We start from the raw sequence: 16,563 nt of genomic DNA on the forward strand, positions 1-16,563 counted from the left end.
ATAGTTACAACATGACCAAAGTCTCACTTTTGTGTGCAACACTCAAGAACTAAACATATTGACATATTGACAAAATAGCCAATAATCTTGTGCAACACTCAAGAACTAAACATATTGACATCCGACACCATTTCTTGAGAGACCACTCAACCAAAGGGGATATTGATATTCGCTATGTGAGAACCAAAAAATAACTAGCTGATATCCTCACCAAGCCTTTAGACGAGCAAAGGTTTTACGAGTTGAGAAATGAGCTAAATATTATAGATTCTCACAACATGGCTTGATATGTTTCATACAATTGATTGTTCTAGTCTTATAGCTTTGGTAGCTAGAAGTTTATAAAAATCCCTTTGTAGTGCTATTTTCAAAAAGGTTTGATCATTTGATCTTATGATCATATTTTGCTACTTATGATTATTGTTATGTATTGTTGTTTGTTGGCTGATCACAAGTGGTAAAAATATCTTAATTGTCCAACTATCAAATCTCTCAAAGATCTACGTCGAATCTCAGCTCAAAATCTAGGTTCTACAATCCTCCAGAACCCGAAAGGTCTGACCTAACTCGGAGTATCCGGATTCTAGAAGTCCTCAACACTCTGGCTATCTCTGTCGAGTAGACGAACCTGGAGTCTCTGGGTCCACCTGGATGTTCCAAATTCTGTCACTTAACCTGGAGGTTCTGACTTCTCCTTCGGGTGACCCCTCACGGTTTCATTTTAAATCTCAACCCGGAGTCTCCAGGTCCACCCGGATACTCCGAGTTATCCTGTCTTTTACCCCAACCCAAGGAGTTACCCCTTCACTTCATCTATTCACCTCTTCTCTCATCCTCTCACCTTGGAAGAGCCATCTCCGGCAATTTCAAGGGTTCACCATGGGATTTCCAAGTTTTTCATCAAGTGATCTCCTCTCGTGTCGGATTCTTCGACCCTCCCTCCAGATCGACTTCGGGATCGTCATTGGAACTTAAGGTATACCTAATGACCGTTCGTCCCGATCTTTCAATGCCTACCTTAAGAGTCGATTCCCTTCAGTGAATGTGCTCCTTATCTCTCCTAGAATCATATATCACAAGGGTCTGCAAATGCATTAGATAAATCCCTCAAACCCTAAGATTTTTGCCTAGGATCGGAGAACCCGGATAGTCCAGGTTGTCCAACACCAGTTTTTCAGATCATGTTCCTTCTTTCAAATTCTTGCAAAATCTTTCTTGTATCTCAAGCATATCATCCTTGTCTATCTCAGGGTAGTTCAAGATGGATTATAAGAGGGATTCTGGTCAAGCTTATCAAAGGAGGACAAAGACTCGTTTTGATTCTCAAGCACAAAGCGACGTACCATTGCAGCTGCCTGCTTCAAAGGGCAATGGGAGCGGGAGTGGCAGTGGTGGTGGCTATGGTCGTATCCGCAAAGGTGTAGGCTTCACATTCAAGTAGCATATGCATTGATGAGACAGTTCAAACCACAAACGTGCCTCGTGGTGGTGCTTCGCCACCTAGAGGAGGAAGGGGAGCAGCAGGGAGAGGCAAAGGAAAGACAGTTGCATCGGGTTCAAGGGCACAAGATAATGACATAGAAGAGGATGAGGAACACTAAGAAGAAAGAACTGTTTTGGCACCGTTAAACCTTCACAGACCCAACCGTGCATTTGTGCATTCAAGTCACTTAGGCAGAAAAGTGGTAGACTATATGAGCAAGTCCGGCAAGTGCGAGAAGGAAAGATATGAAGATCCTTTTGAGTATGAGAAAAATGTGGCGGATCATCACTTTTGGAATGATTTTCAAGTACATTTCTATGAAAGTGTGATCCTCAAGAAGAAGAAACTGGTTACTCCTATGCAATAGATCGATTGTGACTATATGGCTAATAAAAATGATCCTAACTTCAATGAGATCATAGTAGCTTGTGAAGATAAAAGATGAAGAATATCATGGGTCTGATGTATGATTGGAGTGATGAAGTGATAGTCCAATTATATGACACACTCCACTATGATTATGAGAAAAACCAAACAATACACTGGATGATTGAAGGAGAAAGATACACGATCAAGTATATAAATTTTGGTCGCTTGTATGGATTCGATGCCGTGACACTAGCAAGACCAAAATCCATGTTGAGCAATAACTCTCCTCTAAAGAAATGGACTTCATGTATGATGATTGTGGTGAAGTGACGTATGGAACAACTAAGAGCATGGAGCCATTTTACAAGTATCTCAATTATTTGTTTTGCGCCACTATAGCTCCCAAAAGTGGTGATTCCACTACTGTTCAAGGGATCTTAAGGAACTTGCTTGCTAGGATGTCCAATGAGAGTGTTCCTTTTAGTGTTGTGGATTTTCTTTGGGAAGAGATACATACTACATCCCACACATCTAGCAAAAGTTGTGCCTACGCTCCCTATATCATGTTTGTGATCGAGAAAGTTGCAAAAAAGAATTTACTCAAATAAGTAAAGCATAAGTTTTATAGGCTAAGGTTGGTAAGCTCAACATCAACTTCTTCTATGCCACCTTCCCCTTCAAGGACAACACCTAGCACAGCACAAAAAGCAGCACCGAGGCAAAGTTCTTCCTCTCGTGACTCACTTTCCTTTATCAAGAGTGCTCTCAAAGCAATATTCAATGTATGCATCACAATGACGTGAAGATAAAGGAGCATAAGGACAAGACAAATTTTAGGTTGAGGAAGATTGAAGAGAGGCGAAAAGCAATTCATACTCATTTGAGAATTGAGCCTCCATGTTCTCCGGTTGCCTCCGAAGAAGAAGTGAGTGAGCCCGAAGCTTTTGAGAATCCTTGGGCTTAGTATGATGAAGCCCAAGCTACTGCAAGGGGTACCGGACCATCTACTCATGCTTAAGACATTGAGGAAGAGACCAAGGACGAAGAAGAGGATTTGGACAGTGCCGAGAAAAACTCTCAAGATGATGATGATGATGCTAGCGGCAATGGACATGGAGATGAGGACTACGTGGGTAGCGACTAGATCTCTCTCTTTCATCTTCTCTTTCTATTTGGTGACTTGATGCCAAAGGAGAAGAGAATGTATCATTTCTTTTAGGCTGTCTGTTTTGCAAGAATCCAGAGTCTTCGGATTCACCCAGAGTATCTGAGTTCTGGGCAATGTCATGTCATTCAAAATCTTTATCTTTCGATGTTGGACATGTAAAACTTAATGTAATATGTGATGAACTATGTGTGGTGTGTTTGATGTTGATCTTTAAATTTGTAAGAACTTAAGTTCTTAGTGTGAGATCTTCATGATATTCTATTGTGTAATGTTTGGTTCTCTCTTTCTTTATGTTATATGTTATGTAATACGCATCACGTTTATCATGTTTACTCACACTCTTTGCACCCCACGGATACTAATATATAGTGGAGATCTCGCAAAAATTCTTTTAAATATATGCATTTGATGTCAAAATCAAATTTCAATCAATATATACATTTAGGGGAGCTCACCATATATCTTAGAATTCAAAATCTTTAATTCAATTATCTTTTGTAAGCTTTAATCGTGTTGTCATCAATCACCAAATAGGATGAGATTGAAAATGCATCTAGACCTCATATGTGGATTTTGGATAATTGATGACAAACGATTAATAGACTAATGAGTTTAATAAGATTATGAACATGTATTAGTCCTATTGAAGATGTTAAAAGGTATTGGTGTCCCTAAAAAAGAAAAGAGAAACAGTGTGTAGTTACTCAATGGATTTAAATTCTTTTTATTTTTTGAATTTGAGTTTAGGTGTGCCGTACTATTAAAAGAGATGTGTTTAGATTGACTTGAAGATATCTCAGTGCTCAAAGTACCCATTTAGACCAAAGATGAGAGACACAATCATCCACAAACACAGGGAAGTTCTAAGTCTTTGTCTGTACGCGGATGTTTTGGGCTGACCCGGATACTTCGGTTGCCAGAGTCTCTGAGTTTAGCTCTGGCATGGGGTGCTCGGTTTTGGTTTTTAAGCCAACTCGGATGCTCCGGGTTGACCCGGATGTTCTGATTTGCCGGAGTCTTCAGACTTTGTTCTGAGCAGGGGTGCTCGGTTAATGTCTAAATGTTTTACCCGAATGTTCCAAGTTGAACCTGGATACTCCAGGTTAATAAAAAAACACTGTAACAGCTAGTTTTTTTAGAGGAAGGGTATTAATATTGTCAGTGACACAGGAACCAGGGGTCCCCGAGTCCCAAGGCCAGATCAGCAGTTTGCCACGTGGCGCCCTCCCGCGGGGATCATCCCCGTGAGGTACGAGAAGACTAAGTCCCGGGAGAGGATGCTCGGGGCCATGAACAGTTATCCCCGAGTACCCGAGTTCCCTGATGACCCAAGAAGACCAAGTGCCAAGAAGAGAGTGCTCGGGGCTGTGAACAGTGGCCCCCGAGCATTCAAGTCCCCCGATGATCAGAAAAGCCAAGTACCGGGAAGGGGGTGCTCGGGGTCGTGAACAGTGCCCCCCGAGCACCCGAGTCCCCCGAGGACCAAAGGGAAGTCCGTTCCGGGAGAGAGTGCTCGGGGCCGTGAACAGTAGCCCCCGAGCACTCGGTTCCCCGAGGACCCGAACAGCCAATTCCGGGAGAGAGTGCTCGGGGCCGTGAATAGTGGCCCCCGAGCACTCGGTTCCCCGAGGACCAAGAAAGGGCATATCCGGGAGAGAGTGCTCGGGGCTGTGGACAGTGACCCCCGAGCACTCGGTTCCCCCAGGGCCTCAGAAGTCTTTCGCCGGTGGCCCCCGCAGAGGTCCAGCGGTGAGGTGTCAACCAGTGAAGGGCCCGATGCCGCATTTAAGAGGGCGCGTGGCCTGTCACTTCCAACTGCTCCTACCACGCTCGTTGTCAGTCCCTGCCAGGGCCTGGCAGGGAGGCGTCGGGACATTTAATGCACGGGTCCCATCGCGGGACATCCGGCGTACCTCGGGATAACATCGCGAGGCCCAAGGCGCCCCACCTGCCGCCCTGCTGTGTCAGGTGTACAAGACCGAGCGGTCACGCCGGGCTGTTCAGTGGCTGCCCGGTGGGCCCTCTCTGTGGCGCCCGTTGCAGAACGGCATGATGACGAACCAGACCGGACGGGGGCGCGTTTTCAACCCTCCCCGTCACTTCACGCAGCAGCCCATGATGGTTGTTTTCCATTTATGGCGCATTGGAACTCGTGCCCTCCCTTTCTGGGCACGCTACCGCCCCGGCGGGTATTTAAGGCGGGGTGGGCTCCCCGGTGAAAGGAGGACAGAAGGCGAAGGTTGAGGACAGCAAGCCGAGGAAGAAGACAGAGGTTCAATACAAACACAGAAGCTCAGATCACTGAAGAACAAGGAACTCGAAGCTTTAGGCTAGACGAATATTCTTGTAACCAGCAACATCTCTGAGAAACATTCTCAGAGCATTTATAGCATACACACATGAGTAGGGTGTTACGCTCAGTGCGGCCCGAACCTGTCTAAAAAACCTCCTGAGCATTTACTGCATTTTGCATCCGATCCTTCCATCCCACTTGCATCGCATTTACGCCCATTTATTTCACCCGCAAAACAGATTCAGAATCATCCTCCTGACCGAATCTCAAAGGGGGTCCCTCTGGATCCCTGCTTGAGGAGTTCACCCTCCGACAAATACCCCTTCACCCCTTCTATTCATATGCTACTGCTCCTAAACCAATAAGAGACAAGAACATTCATAGCCATTCAATAGCCCCTCCCACTCCTCTAGTGCATCAAATATGGCAAAGTTTTGAAGAGTTAGGTTGGGAAAGTGAGATTGAGTGCTAGTGAACATAACTCTATCATTTGAGCACTTGAGTTTGTCATCAAGCTTGATCTTTGTGGTCGCTTAGTGATGATAAGGGTTGAAAGACATCCGGCTCTTTGTGAGCAGCTCAACAGAGACGTAGGATCGTTAGATCTGAACTTCGGAAAATAAATCCTTATCTCATTTGTGTTCTTGCTTCTATTCTTGTTCTAGTTGATCTTTAGGGAAATTTATCCGATCTTTATGTTTGTGAGTTTGTGACTGCAGGTGGTTGGTTGAAAAGTCTTTAGACATCATTTGGAACATGTGGTAACCCTTAGAATCAACTAGACTTGCTTAGGGTTACTTGGATTTCAATTTCGAGTTCCAACCGGACTATCCGGTTTGAGCTCGAAACCTCCGGACCCTGAAAGTTCCGGATTGACCCAGAGTATCTGAATTCTGTTAATCAGATGTAAAGTTTTATTTTTTTTAGGAATCACCTATTCACCCCCCCCCCCTCTAAGCGACATCTAGTACATTCACCTTTCTCCCAAACTCATACCACAGATCATCATCTGAACCCCTTCCGGAATGAATGCCATTAGAAGCACGACCTTGCGTTAACTGAACCTATCCATTATCTTTATCAGAATTTCCTCTTGTAGATGTTGAAATTGTACCTGAAAACTGGTGCATGGGTGCCATTTGTGTTTCTTTGCACTAGTATGGTAGATACAAATGTTGCAGATAGTTTTCTTAACTCCTCAGTATATAACTCTCTCATGGTTTCCTTAATTCACAGATGGCGCGGGCTTGCACAGCGTACAAGAGGATTGAGGGGAAGTCGTTTGCTTACGCGTACTGTAGGGTCATGCTTGACGACCACTCCAAGTGGCATGCGCATGAGCCCGTGAAGGCACACAAGATGAAAGAGGGTGTCGATGCACAGTCGAGCCCTGCAGCGTGCAATGAAGTGCCGAACGACACAACATCGAACGCATCTACTGAGCTTCCTAGTCCCATTGGAAGGGAGGCAGCTAAAGCGGCCCATGCTCAGAAATCAGCTTCTAGTACATCTTTGCTTACCGTATCGAGTGGGATGTATGCAACTCACCTTGCTGAGATCAGTGAAACAAAGAAGGCTATGGTGGAGTTGAAGAAGGAGCAAATTTCGGTCATGCGTCTGCAGGCATCCATTCGAATAAATGATCTAGACAAGCATATATTGAAGGTCGACTTAGATAGTGTTAGTGATCCGCTTAGAGAGTACTATAGGAAGAGGCATGAAGAGATCCTGGCACGATGGAGTGCCGTATAACAGAACCCGTTGACGCTCGTTGATTATGTCTTTGCAAGGTGATTTTGCTGAATTTGCGAGAACTCCTTTTAGTGCCTACCTATGTGTAATAATTTCCAAATACTTTGTACTTGTGTGTGGATTTGTGAGAACTCCATTCCAGTCACCTAGATTGTAGCAAGGGTCTGAGTGTTGTATGGACTTGCACATTGGTGTCCCAGGAAATGTTCTAGCATATATGCAAATTTAATCATATTTGGACGAAGAAACTCGACCTGTATGTCCATCCTATGTGCCAAAAATTGGGTGCAAACCTACAGGTTAGCAAAAGATAGTACTCTAGATTGCTAGTTCATTTGGTTGGTCATTTTTGTTATTAACGAAAAAAAGAGAGGGAATATGCTTTTTGGAGTGGGCAGGAAAGAACTCGCTAACCGATTTTGGCATTTGTGATTTATGCCATCAGGCATCAGGTTCTCCAAATGTGCACATGATCCACAAAAATGATGATGAGATGATAGAGTGGCCGTAAGCGGAAGTGCATGAGACTTTTATCGATCAAGGAGTAGAAACTTGTCACACGTAGAGTTATCGAATAAGCTAGTAGTTTGTATAAGCTTAGTTCATTGCAACGAAATCAATGTCAGAGAAAGCTTAGTTCATTGCAGACATGCGATTCTTCACAGAAGGTACACAATAATGATACAAATCCTTCAGACATTAACGGTGACTAGCATTGCAACTGATAGAACTCAAACTCACATTATGTTACATTACGATGCCTAACATTGCAACTGACATGACTTAAACGCACGTTACACTACATTACGATGACTGACCTACCAACGACGATGCATGATCTAGACAGAAAGTGATGACCGATCTACTGTACTCTATGACGACTCCATAGGTGCTCCACCAGATCATCACGCAGTTGGTGGTGCAATGCACGGTCCCTGATTGCTTCAATGACTTCTATGTACTGAAGGACTACTTGGTCTGGATTGTGACCCACTATCGCTTTCTCGTCCATATAGTCATACACCTCCTCCACATCGGCGCCGCCCCTCTCATCCTTAATTATCATATTGTGCATTATGACACATGAAGTCATAATGTTGTGCAATGTGCTTTTGTTCCAAATTCTTCTTGGACCGCGAATTATGGCGAACCTTGACAGCGGGACGCAAAATGCGTGTTCAACATCTTTTTGGACTGATGCTTGCATGGCAGAAAAATGCACGCTCTCGTTCCCCCTTGGTGCTGAAATTGTCTTACTATGGTCGCCCATTAGAGGTAAATTATATCACCTAGGTAGTAGCACATGTCATACGTTTTACCGTTAATGGTGTATGACATAGGAGGCGCAGTCTCGTCCGTGAGCCTGCTAAAAATTTTAGAGCGATGTAAAACATTTATGCCATTCAGACTACTAGGCATTCCAAAGAAAGCATGTCATATCCATAGATCGTATGACACAATCGCCTCCAAAACTATGGAGGGTTTGCACGTATGACCGGTATATGCGTCATGCCACACTTTTAGGCATTTCTTCCAAACCCAATGCATGCATTCAATGCTCCTCAGCATCCCGGGGAACCCTCTCTGCTTGTCAATAGCTAATAGTCGAGCAGTATCCTCCGCAATGGGAGCGCGAAGGTACTGATCGAAGAAAAGCAAGACCATAGACGAGCATCACTATGCTACCCCGATCCGAATATACTCATCCACTGTGTCTGCATTGACTCCGTATGCCAGTTGCCATATGGCAGCTATCATCTTTTGGAGGGGGCTTAGGCCCAGCTTCCTAGTGGCATCCCTCTTCTACTAAAACGATGGGTCATGGTTCTCCACAGTAGCGACAATTCTCAAGAACAATAGTTGACTCATCCGAAACCTTAAATGGTGAATAGTTGTTAGTACACATCACTACCTATAAATGTATTAGTAAGGAAGATGGTCTCACATACGATGGAATAATGTATCACCATGCACTAGGATGTCAACAAAGTAGTCTCGGAATAGCCTAGCAGCATATTTTTGGTGCCCACGATCTATGACTGTATGTCCTAGCACGGAGCCACGCTGACACGTGCAACCTTGGGCATCAATCTCTTCCTCCCCGATGGCGATCAACAACATCAATTCGTCCTCATCGTCGCTCGAGTCCGATGAGAACATGAACAAATCTTCGGATGTAGACGAGCTCATTATGTAAATGTGAAATGCAGAGGCAATTGTGCCTCTCTACTTTGGTAGCCGCCCTCTTTTATAGCGCGACAGTCTTCTCGAGCAAGCAACTCGTGTCTGTCGTGCCACGCAATCTACCGAGCATGTGCTAAATTGCTTCCACAGAAAGACTCGTGACCACGAAGGCAGCAGACATGTAGTTCCTGGCTTATACGAGAAGAATCTTGCACAACAAGCTATTAGCGAAATGTGTTCGGAAATAAGACCGTTTATATACAAAACACATGTACATATTGTTGGTTTATTATTGATTGCCGCTATAAAATGGGTAGCGTGCGTGTAGCTCTGCTCTTCGGATTTGTGAAAACAATGAAACAGAGAAGATAGTGGGACAAATATTGATGGCGGAAAAAGTTTAGGTTAGAGGCGCATCGATCGTTCTTCTTCCCTAAAAATTACATGTACATTTTTTATGATAAAATTATCATTAAATCTGTAGTTTCATAAAATTATTACTTAAATTTATAGTTTTACAATAATTTTATCAAAGTATCTGTAGTTTTACGAAATTTAGTCATAATTTATCCCACATGAACTAGTCCGTAATAAAATTTATCCTTTACCTCTTTTACTCAATATAAAATTTTATTACAAACCAATCTCTATAAAACATAGAATAAAATATGACCATTTTCAAACATATTATCAAAAACTAATCTATTTTAAAACATATAATCAATTTCCCTTTAAAAACTGTTGATCACGACTCACGAACACCGTTCAGATCAGATCTCAATTCGAAGGCCAAACATGTACGCTTCGGAGCTCCAAGCACCGATACACAACACGGAAGCTGAGCACGAGCACACTCCCTCATCGCTGCTCCTCCGAAAATAAATTTTATAGGATCAGATTATATGAAAGACTTTTTCCTATAATATATATATATATATATATATATATATTTCAACTCATTCGTTAAATCAGACAATACGATTGAATTAGGTCTTTAAAAATACTGTAGAATTGGCTTCCGCTCTCCCCCCCGCATCTCTCTGTCTGCGCCATCTCCCGTGCTGCTCCCCGCTCACCACGCGCACGCCCTCGCCCCCGTCCCCCGCCCGCTCGCGGCTCGTCCAGGTGAATTCCAAGCTCCCGCACACTGATCTGGGCCTAGGGTTTCGCCCCCCCTCGCTCGGCGCCCGCCGGATCGGGGGGAATTCCGAGCTCCGCTGACTCCTCCCGCTGTTCTAATCCTTCCAGATTCCCTCGCCGGGGGGCCAGCCTCGAGACCTTGCTCCGATGAGCTCGGAGGCCGTGGCGGCCTCGGATCCGGGGGGTGGCAAGCCGAAGCTGGTGGCGGGTGCTGACGTGGCGATGGCAGAGGCCGCGGAGGAGGTGGTGCCTGCTCCCACCGCCGAGGTGAAGGTGGAGGGGAAGGTTCGGGTGGTGGAGAGCGATGAGGCTGCGGCGATGGATGTTGAGCAGGAAGGGGGCGAGGTGACGGCGGTGAGCGATTCGCTTTACGCGACGGAGTCGGCTGGTATGGTTACTGAAGAAGGGCGCGGAGACGAGCCGTTGGAGGGCGCGGATGGGGTGAACGGAGGAGCAGGTGGTCAGGAGACGGTGCAAGCGGGAGCTGGAGGTCTGCAGAATGAGGCGGAGAGGAAGCCGGTCCCGGTTGAAGACGTAGTTGCGCCTGCTGCTGCTGGTCAAGCGGTGAAAGCAGCTGGTTCTGCCACTCTTGAACATGCTGAAGCCGGTAAGGAGACTACTCAGAGCTCTCCGCTGTTTGATGTGTCGCCTATTGATGACACCGTTTTTAACTCACTCAGCACCTCCAATAATACTTACTTATTCCATTTCAGAATCCAAAAAACTTGAAGAAAATTGTGTAAATGCAGACCCTGGGAGAGAAAATAAAGAAAGGGATAATGGTGTAGCACATTGTGATACGGAAATACAGAATAATGTGCCTGGTGATGTCGAGGGAAGCTCCAAGATCCATGAAGATGTCGGGGCACCTGCAGTTGACCAACCGGATGATAGATCTGAAATGCTCCTGCAAACAGGGGAGCAGGTACCTGGCAGTGGAAATAATCCCAGCGGTAATGAGGTTGCTAGTCCAGGAAATGTTGATCAGTGTGCTAGGTACTGTCTGCCTCTGCTTGATAAAGGTGGTTTTCGAGTTTCTGATCTTGTCTGGGGCAAAGTAAAAAGTCATCCTTGGTGGCCTGGTGAAATTTTTTATCAGTCAGATGCATCCGAGTTGGCGCTGAAGCACCAGAAAAAGGGCAGCCATTTGGTAGCGTATTTTGGTGACAATACTTTTGCTTGGTGCGATGAATCCCAGTTGAAGCCTTTCGTGACAAACTATTCACAAATGGAGAAACAGAGCAGCTCAGATGCTTTTGTTGGCTCAGTTAATAATGCACTTGAAGAACTCTCGAGGCGTATACTGTCAGGTATGAGCTGTTCTTGTTTGCCAGAGGAGCTTTCTGATAGCGGCATGTCCTATACGGTCGAGAACGCTGGGCTCAAGGATGGAGTTACCTGCTCTGCAGTTAATCGGTCTGAGATCTTAAAATGTTTCAGTCCTGAGAACCTCCTTCATTATATTAAGGAGTTGGCTCTATTTCCTGGCCAAGGGGGTGACCTGTTGGAGTTAGTGATAGCATGTTCTCAACTTACTTCTTTCTATCGATCTAAGGGATGCTCTGAACTTGCATCATTTCAAACTGGCAGTGCGTGGGTTGAGGATGGCATGGACACTCCGTCCACCCATAATGTAATGGTTGAGGAAGCTGTCATTAATGAAGTGCATCCTACTCATGATAAGCCCAAAAGGGGCAGGGGGAGACCTCGTAAACAAAAACCTGAGGACTACCAAGCGGTGATGGAGAAAAAAGGCACATCTAATCAGGCCAATGATACTACTTGTGATGAAAAACAAATGGTTATGGACTTTGATGATTTTGACAACTTACAGAAGAAGAAGAAAAGAAGCTTTGACTCATTTGAAGATTCAGAGAATTCTACAACTCCAACTGGTGGTATTTCTTTCAAGATTGGTGAGTGCATTCGGCGAGCTGCAAGCCAGCTGACAGGATCGTCCTCCATTGTGAAGGCTCAGACTGAACCAACAGTTTATAAGAACACTGCTGAAGCAGAGAATGGAGAATTTGATATCTCTAGCGATGATGCTGTTGATGAACTTACTGTGTTGAACCGGGCAAAAAGGAGACGCATGCACAGGAACCACACTGCGGATCCCCAGGAATTGTTGTCACAGCTATGCTTAGTTGCCACAGAGCCAATGAATAGTTATAATTTTTTGGCGATGATAATCAGTTACTACAGTGATTACAGAAACTATGTTGTTTCTACTACTACTGAAGCAAGCGTTGTTGAAAAAACTGCATCAAAGAGGGGGAGGAAGAGGAAGGTTTTACCTTCTCCTGAGGTAGAAACAACTGATCATATGCAGGACTCCTACTGGTCCGGATTGAGCTTACATAATCACCCCATTCACAATCTCAGAAAAGAAAGTTCCACCACGAGGCCAAGACGTAGACGGAGATCATCACAAGAGACATATGTTCCTTTGCAGGAACTTGGAGCTTCAGGTCCCAAGAAACAGATACAAGTGATAGAAAGATCAATTATCCATGTCGATGAAAAGATGGTTGATGAGTTCAAGCCCACTGCACTTGTTTTGAGCTTTGGCAGGTCGGCTGCTGTTCCTTCAGTAATGGATCTAATTAAGATGTTCAGTCGCTATGGACCACTAAAAGAAACCGAGACTGAAGTGCAGAAGGACACAAATACTGTTAAAGTTGTCTTCAAGAAACGTACTGATGCTGAAAGAGCTTTCAGTGTTGCTGGCAAGTATGGCACCTTTGGACCTTCGCTTCGTAGCTACCGTCTTGTGAATATGCCGTTTTCTCTAGGCAAGTCAGAAGTGAATAATCCTGAGAAACACACTGAAGATTGTGGCCCAGAGGTTTATGGTAAAAATTCCTTCTATTTGTATGCATATGCGTATTTAATAAAGTTACTTTATAAATTTAATGCTTACTTCTGCCATGTGACCATGCCTTTTCTCTAGGTCTGAGTGAATCTAAAGTTTCCCTGGATGCTATGCAAATTGACCGGGTTGACCAAACTGAGAAATTAGAAGTTGTGGGAGAACCGTCAGTTGAACAAGTTGCCGCCAAGCAAACATCTCAAGTGGAAGCTTCAGACAAGACATCGGTCAATCAAGCAGACGATGTTGAGAAAACTGAACACATTGATGCTGAGCTGACTGGTCATGCTGAACAATTTGGATCAGGTGCACAAGCTGAATCTGTGGCTGAAGGGTCGTCTGAGCAAGTTAGCACTGTTGAGCAAGCTTTCACTCAGAAGGAAGCATCAGTCGAAGGTCTATTGGAGATTACCCAGTCTGTAGCTGCGACTGGTGCATCAAATGAAGGTATGATTGAGCAAACTGTTCAAGTGGAAGCTGTAACTGAAGCATCAGGTGGACAAATTGAGGTGGGAAAACAAACTCCGCAAGCTGAATCTATGACTGACGCAACTACTGGGCACTCGATCATGGTTAAGGAAACTGTGGAGTCAAATGTTGAATTATCAGTCGAGGAAAATATGGAAAATAATGCTGCTGCTGTAGGACTAGTTGAGGAGACTGCAGAAGGTGAAACTATAGCAGAAGCATCAGATGAGAAAATAGAAAATAAAGCTGGGGAGACCAGAGAAGGTGAAATTGAAATTGAAATTGAAGTTGAGGCACTGGATGAGAAAAAAGAAAATAAAGCTGTTGCTGAATCAATAACTGGGGACACTGCAGAAGGTGGAAGTGCTGCTGAAGCACCACTTGAGGAAACTAGAACAGCTGAGGGAACTGCAGACGATGTTGAGGCACTAGATGAGAAAACTGTAGATGATGTTGAAGCACAAGATGAGAAAACTACAGCAGCTGAGAAAACCGTAGATGATGCCACGGTTGAGATACCAGATGAAAAACCTACTACAGGCGAGAAAACTGTGGACGATGCCATGGTTGAGATACCAGATGAGAAAACCGTAGAGGATGTCACTGTTGAAGCACTTGATGAGAAAGCTAGAGCACCTGAGAAGACTATAGAGGAAACCACGGTTGAGGCACCGGATGAAAAACCTACTACAGCCGAGAAAACTGTGGAGGATGTCATGGTTGGGAAACCAGATGAGACAACTGTGGAGGATTCCACTGTTGAAACACCAGATGAGAAAGCTAGAGCACCTGAGAAGACTATAGATGATACCATGGTTGACGCACCAGATGAAAAGCCTACTACAACCGAGAAATCTGTGGAGGATGCCATGGTTGAGAAACCAGATGAGACAACCGTAGAGGATGTCACTGTTGAAACAACAGATGAGAAAGCTAGAGCACCTGAGAAGACCATAGAGGAAACCACGGTTGAGGCACCAGATGAAAAACCAACTACAGCCGAGAAAACTGTGGAGGATGCCATGGTTGAGAAACCAGATGAGACAACTGTGGAGGATTCCATGGTTGAGAAACCAGATGAGACAACTGTGGAGGATTCCACTGTTGAAACACCAGATGAGAAAGCTAGAGCACCTGAGAAGACTATAGATGATACCACGGTTGATGCACCAGATGAAAAACCTACTACAACCAAGGAATCTGTGGAGGATGCCATGGTTGAGAAACCAGATGAGACAACTGTGGAGGATTCCACTGTTGAAACACCAGATGAGAAAGCTAGAGCACCTGAGAAGACTATAGAGGAAACCACGGTTGAGGCACCAGATGGAAAACCTACTACAGCTGAGAAAATTGTGGAGGATGCTATGGTTGGGAAACCAGATGAGACAACTGTGGAGGATTCCACTATTGAAACACCAGATGAGAAAGCTAGAGCACCTGAGAAGACTATAGATGATACCACGGTTGACCCACCAGATGAAAAACCTACTACAACCGAGAAATCTGTGGAGGATGCCATGGTTGAGAAACCAGATGAGACAACTGTGGAGGATTCCACTGTTGAAATACCAGATGAGAAAGCTAGAGCACCTGAGAAGACTATAGAGGAAACCACGGTTGAGGCACCCGATGAAAAACCAACTACAGCCGAGAAAACTGTGGAGGATTCCACTGTTGAAAGACCAGATGAGAAAGCTAGAGCATCTGAGAAGACTATAGAGGAAACAACAGTTGGGGCCCCAGATGTACAAGCAGACAAGTGAGCAAACCGGCTAGCTTATGTTGCATTGATGCAAGTTTCTGTTGATACTGGGGTAGTCTGCTCAACTGATTCTCTCATCTAGATAGCGTGGTCTGTACAGAAAAAAAGGGGAGCCCACTCTAGCATCATAATGCTATTAGTTTTTAGTAACTAGGGGAGTTACATCTTTGCCCTTGCCTTTGATATGAACTTCATCTAGTCGTATCGGATGCACACGTGTAGTTTATCATAAATGGAGTTTCTTCCTATACCTTGGTGCCGCAGTTGGAGGATCAGCCTCTGGGGTTAAGATCTTGAATCAGATAGGGGAAGCCATGTTCATTCCAACATTTCATGGTCAGGCTTGGGAGTCTTTGTTCAATCTACTGGAATCTGAAGATTCTTGTACCATTTGTGATTTGTAAACTAACTGTTCTGGAGTTTATTCCTTTACCATATCACGTAGGTTTGTTAGGTGAATTCTGTCTGCTCATTGATTGGTCATTAAATCTTAGTTCCCCTTGTGCGATGTTTCGTGCAACCTGCAGGCTCTTCTGTGCTACCTGATTTACAGTGTAGCGTATGCCTTGGTCACCCGTTCATGCCTGGGGGCGTCGTCATGTGTCCTTTAGTGAAGGTAGATGTGGGGAAAAGGACTTGTAATTTTTTCCTTCACCTTTTCCCTCTCGGTTGTCTAACATTCACGGTGGATGCTATGAACTAGTATCGAGTGATGCAAGTACTAGAATCTGCTTATCTTACTGCGAGTTCAGCGTTTAGTGCTTCAAGTCGTTCAGTTGTTGCATAATCAGAGGAGAGGCAGGTTTATTTGATTCAGCTGACAGCTGTGCGTATAGAATATAAGCCAATTATCGGTGTCTACAATTCTGAGTTTGTTGAATGTTGAATCAGAAACTCAATTCATGGACAGACGAAATGCAGACAGTCAGAACAGAGCGTTTGCGTACCTAGCTTTGTTTACCTGACGAATACTTGGGCCGAAATAGCTCAGAAGTGTCCAGATTGAGTACTTGGGCCGAAATGGCTCAGAAGTGTCCAGATTGAGAACTTGGGCCGAGATGGCTCTGAA

General features: G+C 44.7%; 1 protein-coding gene across 3 annotated transcripts; it reads left to right on the plus strand.

Annotated features, from left to right (window-relative positions):
- The first annotated feature begins 10,233 nt into the window (after window positions 1-10,233).
- Window positions 10,234-16,003, plus strand: LOC133884457 (PWWP domain-containing protein 3-like). 3 transcript variants are annotated; one of them, XM_062323883.1, is made up of 5 exons: window positions 10,234-10,374; window positions 10,498-10,996; window positions 11,103-13,244; window positions 13,343-14,749; window positions 14,789-16,003. In XM_062323883.1, exons 2-5 carry the CDS (start codon window positions 10,537-10,539, stop codon window positions 15,493-15,495), a joined length of 4,716 nt encoding a protein of 1,571 aa, XP_062179867.1. In that variant the 5' UTR covers window positions 10,234-10,374; window positions 10,498-10,536; the 3' UTR covers window positions 15,496-16,003. The 3 variants fall into 3 exon arrangements, with proteins under 3 accessions (XP_062179867.1, XP_062179865.1, XP_062179866.1); XM_062323881.1 differs by having other exon boundaries at window positions 13,343-16,003; XM_062323882.1 differs by having other exon boundaries at window positions 11,139-13,244; window positions 13,343-16,003.
- The last annotated feature ends 560 nt before the right edge of the window (window positions 16,004-16,563 follow it).

This window comes from Phragmites australis, chromosome 11 (genome assembly GCF_958298935.1).
Source record: "Phragmites australis chromosome 11, lpPhrAust1.1, whole genome shotgun sequence".
NCBI lineage: Eukaryota > Viridiplantae > Streptophyta > Magnoliopsida > Poales > Poaceae > Phragmites > Phragmites australis.